Raw genomic sequence first — 8,215 nt, 5'->3', positions numbered from 1 at the left:
TTTAAAAGTTAAATTTTAGTTCTTTTTTGGATCTCGTTTAAAAGAGATCCTGCCGACTACGCCAAAAACTGTCGAGGAAACTTAGCTTAAATTAACTCAGACGGAGACTTTCAGAATTTGCTTCGAGAGAAGTTTATTACTAAAACTAACAAGATATCTTGGAGAGCCCGCTTAGTCCGTACCAAGGCAGAACTCTGAATTTAACAGGCAACCCCGCTCTATTCTTATACTATTGAAACAAGAATTTTATCTGTAACTTACCACTTAAGTACATTATTCATCCATTCTTTGTAAATGCCATCAAAGCAAGAACTTTATCTAAAACTCCACACATAAACATTATTCATATATTCCGTGAGTACAAAGGTCATCTATTATACATGAGCATTATTCATATATTACAAAGGTCATCCCGGTAGGCACATTTTATCTCTTTCTTGCATAGCTTCTCCCTGTCCTTCTGTTGATAACCAGCTATCTGGATACTCATGTAAACACCAGATAGTCATGTATATAGAATTTTCTGTTCTTTGAGGTTGATAAGGTTCGGTAATTCTCTCCAGCTTCGTGAATTGTACAGAGTCAGCAAAAGTGAACTTAACCCTTCCTTTAACCTAGGACAAGGATTGGGTTTTTTTCTTCTACAGGTATATAAAAAGTAAAAGAGTCACTAGAGTAAATGTTGGTCCCTTAGAGGACGAGACCGGGGAATTAGTAATGTGAAACATGGAGAAAGTAGAAACTCTGAACAAATATTTTGTATCAGTCTTTACGGTAGAGGACACTAGCAATATTTCAACAGTGGATAGTCAAGGGGCTATGGGGGGTGGGGGGTGGGGGAGGAACTTAACACAATCACAATCACTAAGGAGGTGGCACACCATAAGATAATGGGACTGAAGGTGGATAAATCGCCTGGACCTGATGGCTTGCATCTCAGCATCTTAAGAGAAGTAGCGGCAGGGATAGTGGATGCATTGGTTGTAATTTACCAAAATTACCTGGATTCTGGGTAGATCCCAACAAATTGGAAAACTGCAAATGTAACGCCCCTATTTAAAAAAGGAGACAGACAAAAAGCAGGAAACCAGTTAACCTAACATCTGTGATTGGGAAGATGTTGGAGTCCATTATTAAAGAAGCAGTAGCAGGGCATTCGGAAAAGCAAACATCGGTCAGGCAGAGTCAGCATGGATTTATGAAGGGGAAGTCATGTTTGTCAAATTTGCTAGAATTCTTTGAGGATGTAATGAACAGGGTGTATAAAGGGGAAGCAGTGGATGTGGTGTATTTGACAAGGTGCCAGATAAAAGGTTACTGCACAAGATAAAAGTTCACGGGGTCGGGGGTAATATATTAGCATGGATAGAGGATTGGCTAATGAACAGAAAATAGAGAGTAGGGCTAAATTGTTCATTCTTGGTTTGGCAATCAGTAACTAGTGGGGTGCCGCAAGGATAAGTGCTGGGACCCTAACTATTTAAAACCTATATTAATGACTTGGAGGAAGGGACCGAGTGTAACGTAGTCAAGTTTGCTGATGATACAAAGATGGGAGGAAAAGTAATGTGTGAGGAGGACACAAAGAATCTGCAAAACGACAGAGAGGTTAAGTGAGTGGGCAAAAATTTGGCAGATGGAGTATAAGGTTGGAAAGTGTGAAGTCATGCACTTTGGCAGAAAAAAAATCAAAGAGCAAGTTATTATTTAAATGGAGAAAGATTGCAAAGTGCTGCAGTACAGCAGGACCTGGGGATACTTGTGCATGAAACACAAAAGATTAGTATGCAGGTACAGCAAGTGATCAGGAAGGCCAATGGAATCTTGGCCTTTATTACAAAGGGGATGGAATACAAAAGCAGAGAAATCTTGCTACAGTTGTACAGGGTATTGGTGAGGCCATACCTGGAATACTGTGTGCAGTTTTGCTTTCCATATTTACGAAAGGATATACTTGCTTTAGAGGCAGTTCAGAGAAGGTTCACTAGGATGATTCCAGAGATGAGGGGATTGACTTGTAAGGAAAGGTTGAGTAGGTTGGACCTCTACTGATTGGAGTTCAGAAGAATGAGAGGCGATCTTATCGAAATGTATATGATTATGGGGGGGCTTGACAAGGTGGATGCAGAGAGGATGTTTCCACTGATGGGGGAGACTAGAACTCGAGGGCATAATCTTAGAATAAGGGGCCACCCATTTAAAACAGATGAGGAGAAATTTCTTCTCAGAGGGTTGTAAATCTGTGGAATTCACTGCCTTAGCGAGCTGTAGAAGCGGATACATTGAATGAATTTCAGACAGAAATAGACAGTTTCTTAAACGATAAGGGAATAAGGGGTTATGGAGAGCGGGCAGGGGAAGTGGACCCGAGTCCATGATCAGATCAGCCATGATCAGATTAAATGGCGGAGCAGGTTCAAGGGCTCATATGGCCTACTCCTGTTCCTATTTCTTATGTTCTTATAATGTAGGAAAACGTGAGGGTATCCACTTTGGCAGAAAAAAATAGAAAAGCAGATTATAATTTAAATGGAGAATAATTGCAAAGTGCTTCAGTACTGAGGGACTTGGGGGTCCTTATGCATGAAACACAAAAAGTTGGCATGCAGGTACAGCAAGTAATCAGGAAGGCAAATGGAATGTTGGCCTTTATTGCAAAGGGAATAGAGTATAAAAGCAGAGAAGTCCTACTGCAACTGTACAGGGTATTGGTGAGGCCACACCTGGAGTACTGTGTGCAGTTTTGGTCTCTCTATTGAAGAAAGAATATATTTGCACTCACCCTCAGCCCCCGACTCGCTCTACCCCCGGGACACACACGCTCAGGCCACGGCTCCCCCTCCCCTACCCCCCCCCCTCCCCCTCAGGACACTCAACCTCAGTACCTGGCTCATGCTCTCCTCCGGGACACCCACCCTCATCCCCCGACACCCTCTCCCCCGGGACACTCACCCTCAGCCTGCGGCTCACTTGCCCACCCTGCCCCCGGATCACTCACCCTCAGCCTACAGGCTGTCTCTCCCTCTCCTGGGACACATCCTCAGTCCCCAGCTCACACTCGCCCTCAGCCTCCGGCTGTCTATCCCCAGGGACACTCACCCTCAGTCTCCAGACTGTCTCTCCCCAGGGACACTCACCCTCAGCCCCCGGCTCTCTCTCCCCTCCCCCCTCAACCCTGGATCACTCACTCTCAGCCTCCAGTTGTCTGTCACGCCCCCAGGATACTCACCTTCAGCCCCCAGATCCTTCTCGCTACCCGCGGGATGCACCGTCAGTTCACGACTCGCGCTCTGTCCCGGTACACTCACCATCAGCCCCCGGGTTGTGTTTCCCCCCACCGGAACACTCACCCTCGGCCCCCTCCCGTCTCCCCCCTGGAGACTCACCTCAGCTCCCAGCTCTCCCTCTCCCCAGGGACACTCACCCTCAGTGCCCCAGGACACTCATCTCAGCTGCAGCTCCCTCCGGAACACTCAACCTCAGCCCCCGACTCTCTCTTCCGCCCTGCCCCCTCCAGGACAGACCCTCAGCCGCCGGTTCTCTCTCCTTCTCTCGGGACACGTGCCCTCATCACCCCCCACCACCCCGGTAAACTCACCATCAGCCCCCGGGTTCTCTCTCCCCCCCCCACCGAAACTTTCAGCTCCCAGCTCCCTCCCCCTGGACACATCCTCAGCTCCCCACCCCCACGGAACACTCACCCTCAGCCCCCTCCCCAAGCCCCTTTGATGCACCGTCATTTCATGGCTCACGCTCTGTCCCGGTACACTCACCATCAGCCCGCGGGCTGTGTCTCCCCCCACTGGAACACTCACCCTCAGCCCCCGGCTTCCTATCCCCCTGGAACACTTATCCTCAGCCCCCAGCTCCTTCACCCACCCTGGCGAAAGATTGCAAAGTGCCGCAGTACAGCGGGACCTGGGGTTGTGTTGCTTAATGCATGTTGGAAAGAAATGTAACTGTACCCTCACTGTGTACTGTATGGTGACACATGTAATGTAACTTGATGAACTTACCACAATGCATTCTGGATTGTATGAATTGTACCTTGAAATGTAAAGTAAAGAAATGCATTGAACGCAACTGCGGTCAGCATCCGAATGTAATGTATGGAATTGCTGACCGCATCCAAATATACTGAACTGCTTTCGAATGTATTGTGCAAATTTTTACATGAATAAAGTATATTTTGAAATAAAAACAAACAAGAAATCAGTTGCCAAGAAAACAATCAAAAAAAACACCAGCGAAGAGCGGCAAGAAGCGCAGAAGGTCGAGGAAGGAGAGTTACTCCATCTACATCTACAAAGTGATGAAACAGGTTCATCCCGACACCGGCATCTTCTCCAAGGCCGTGGGTGTCATGAACTCGTTTGTGAACGATATTTTCGAGCGCATCGTGGGTGAGGCTTCCCGCCTGGCCCATTACAACAAGCGCCAAACGATCAGCTCCCAGGAGATTCAGACCGCCGTGCGCCTGCTGCTGCCGGGGGAGTTGGCCAAGCACGCCGTGTCGGAAGGGACAAAGGCGGTGACCAAGTACACCAGCTCCAAGTAAAACTGCACGCTATCCTGAGAACAAACCCCAAACACAACGGCTCTTTTTAGAGCCACCCACAACCTCTCTGAAAGAGCTGCACAAACACTTCTGCCTTTAGATTCCATTCACTTAATATTTCCTGAACAAGTTTGATAACCTTTGAAGTTACATCTGTAGATATAGTTTTGAATGATCAGATACGCGTTTTTACTGTGCAGTTCGACCTTAGAGTCGCTGTTTAATTTCCCGCCCGATACAGCAAACACTGTCCCTGGTCCTCTTACGTTTTGCTCTCAGAGTCGTTCATTTACAGCGCCTGTCGACGAATTAGAAGCTTGTTTTCGGGCGAGACTCTTAGACTTTAGCCACCTCGTTCTCTTACGCCCTTTTCAATTTAAAAGAAAATTCTAGTTCGGGGTCAAACCGTTTATTAACCCGAGACTCCGAGTGAAACAACTCAGAATGGGAATTATTAGAGACCAGAACGGGGGAAGTTTGAACACTCTGTCTCTCTCTTTTCACAGAAGGACTCCCAGTTCTGGTCTCAGTCCCACAGCAGCTCCTGTGAAAAGAAGTTCACTTTTACACACTTTGAGCTGGAATGTGTCCCGTTACAGAATCAGTGGGAACTGACTCTCGCCCGTTACAGACAGTTTGAAACTGAACCTAAATTTAATTCTGATTGCAACAGCCTAGAATTTACAAGGGGAATATGGAATGAGATAAAAGGAAACAAAAACGGTTTCGAAATATTTGGCTAATGGTGAAGATACTAACATAATCCGCAATTTTAACAATTATTGGCGGGATTTTTGAATTTAAAAAACGTTGGAGGACTGACTGTTGAGGACAGTAATTTCCGCCCTACATTCATTGGCGGGCTAAACAGACTGTGATTGGACATCGGAAACGACCAATGAATTGCACCACTGAGCGACCAATCACAAGTTCGCCCCCTGCATCCCTCCAGAAGGTATAATTGGGGTAGAAATGGGAGGAGTTTCTCATTCTTTCTCTGAACGTGTGGATTGTGGAAATGTCTGGAAGAGGAAAAACCGGCGGTAAAGCTCGGGCTAAGGTCAAGTCTCGCTCCTCCCGAGCCGGACTGCAGTTCCCTGTGGGCCGTGTTCACAGGCTCCTGCGAAAGGGGAACTACGCTCAGCGTGTGGGTGCCGGAGCCCCGGTCTACATGGCTGCTGTGCTCGAGTATCTGACCGCTGAAATCCTGGAGCTGGCCGGAAACGCGGCCCGCGACAACAAGAAGACCCGCATCATCCCTAGACACCTGCAGCTGGCCGTCCGAAACGACGAGGAGCTCAATAGATTGCTGGGAGGGGTGACCATCGCTCAGGGCGGGGTGCTGCCGAATATCCAGGCTGTGCTGCTGCCCAAGAAAACCACCAGTTCGTCCAAGAGCAAGTAAAGCGGACATTTAATCTAATAACCCAAAGGCTCTTTTCAGAGCCACCCACTTATCTGTGAAAGGGCTGCTTATTGTCCGATGGATCACAATTATCTCAGATCAAATTTATCATGTTGGTTCCTAAATTTTACGTTGAAATCCATTTGCCACAATTTTGCCCATTGACGTTAACTGGCAATATTACATTGTGACGTCATGGTTTCACCTATACTGCCGACAATGCCTGATGCTGACAGATTCAGTAAAGCCTCTTTTACATAAGGGAAACTGACAATTGGAAACTAAAACGAATACTGAGATTAGAAATAGACAGGTACAGAGGTGAGAGACTGGGAAATGTTGGTATGCAGAGGAACCTGGGTATCCTTATACACGAATCGCAGAAAGTTAACAAACAGGTACAGCAAGCAATTAGGAAAGCAAATGGTAAGTTAGCCTTTATTACAAAAGGATTAGAGTATGAGTAAAGAAGTTATGCTGCAATTATATAGGGCTTTGGTGATTTCACACCAGGGGTACTGTATACAGTTTTGATCTCTTACTAAAGGAAACATAGAAAATAGGTGCAGGAGTAGGCCATTTGGCCCTTCTAGCCTGCACCGCCATGGCTGAACATGCAACCTCAGTACCCCCTTCCCGCTTTCTCGCCATACCCCTTGATCCCCCTAGTAGTAAGTACTTCATCTAACTCCCTTTTGAATATATTTAGTGAATTGGTCTCAACAACTTTCTGGTAGAGAATTCCACAGGTTCACCACTCTCTGGGTGAAGAAGTTTCTCCTCATCTCAGTCCTAAATGGCTTACCCCTTATCCTTAGACTGTGAACCCTGGTTCTGGACTTCCCCAACATTGGGAACATTCTTCCTGCATCTAACCTGTCTAAACCCGTCAGAATTTTAAACGTTTCTTTGAGATCCCCTCTCATTCTTCTGAACTCCAGTGAATACAAGCCCAGTTGATCCAGTCTTTCTTGATAGGTCAGTCCCACCATCCCGGGAATCAGTCTGGTGAACCTTCGCTGCACTCCCTCAATAGCAAGAATGTCCTTCCTCAAGTTAGGAGACCAAAACTGTACACAATACTCCAGGTGTGGCCTCACCAAGGCCCTGTACAACTGTAGCAACACCTCCCTGCCCCTGTACTCAAATCCCCTCGCTATGAAGGCCAACATGCCATTTGCTTTCTTAACCGCCGGCTGTACCTGCATGCCAACCTTCAATGACTGATGTACCATGACACCCAGGTCTCGTTGCACCTCCCCTTTTCCTAATCTGTCACCATTCAGATAATAGTCTGTCTCTGATTTTACCACCAAAGTGGATAACCTCACATTTATCCACATTATACTTCATCTGCCATGCATTTGCCCACTCAGCTAACCTATCCAAGTCACTCTGCAGCCTCATAGCATCCTCCTCGCAGCTCACACTGCCATCCAACTTAGTGTCATCCGCAAATTTGGAGATACTACATTTAATCCCCTCGTCTAAATCATTAATGTGCAGTGTAAACAGCTGGGGCCCCAGCACAGAACCTTGCGGTACCCCACTAGTCACTGCCTGCCATTCTGAAAAGTACCCATTTACTCCTACTCTTTGCTTCCTGTCTGCCAACCAGTTCTCAATCCACGTCAGCACACTACCCCCAATCCCATGTGCTTTAACTTTGCACATTAATCTCTTGTGTGGGACCTTGTCGAAAGCCTTCTGAAAGTCTCAATATACCACATCAACTGGTTCTCCCTTGTCCACTCTACTGGAAACATCCTCAAAAAATTCCAGAAGATTTGTCAAGCATGATTTCCCTTTCACAAATCCATGTTGACTTGGACCTATCATGTCACCTCTTTCCAAATGCGCTGCTATGACATCCTTAATAATTGATTCCATCGTTTTACTCACTACTGAAGTCAGGCTGACCGGTCTATAATTCCTTGTTTTCTCTCTCCCTCCTTTTTTAAAAAGTGGGGTTACATTGGCTACCCTCCACTCGATAGGAACTGATCAAGAGTCAATGGAATGTTGGAAAATGACTGTCAATGCATCCGCTATTTCCAAGGGCACCTCCTTAAATACTCTGGGATGCAGTCCATCAGGCCCTGGGGATTTATCGGCCTTCAATCCCATCAATTTCCCCAACACAATTTCCCGACTAATAAAGATTTCCCTCAGTTCCTCCTCCTTACTCGACCCTCTGACCCCTTTTATATCCGGAAGGTTGGTTGTGTCCTCCTTAGTGAATACCAAACCAA

The 8,215-nt window shown here is 46.6% G+C and overlaps 1 protein-coding gene across 1 annotated transcript; it reads left to right on the top strand.

The window, feature by feature from the left end:
• Window positions 1-5,576: 5,576 nt before the first annotated feature.
• LOC139272738 (histone H2A-like) lies at window positions 5,577-5,963 on the top strand. The gene has a single exon (XM_070888842.1). The coding sequence runs from the start codon at window positions 5,577-5,579 to the stop codon at window positions 5,961-5,963; it is 387 nt and encodes a 128-aa protein (XP_070744943.1).
• The last annotated feature ends 2,252 nt before the right edge of the window (window positions 5,964-8,215 follow it).

This window comes from Pristiophorus japonicus, chromosome 9 (assembly GCF_044704955.1).
Source record: "Pristiophorus japonicus isolate sPriJap1 chromosome 9, sPriJap1.hap1, whole genome shotgun sequence".
NCBI lineage: Eukaryota > Metazoa > Chordata > Chondrichthyes > Pristiophoridae > Pristiophorus > Pristiophorus japonicus.
This window is presented reverse-complemented; position numbering and strand designations above follow the sequence as displayed.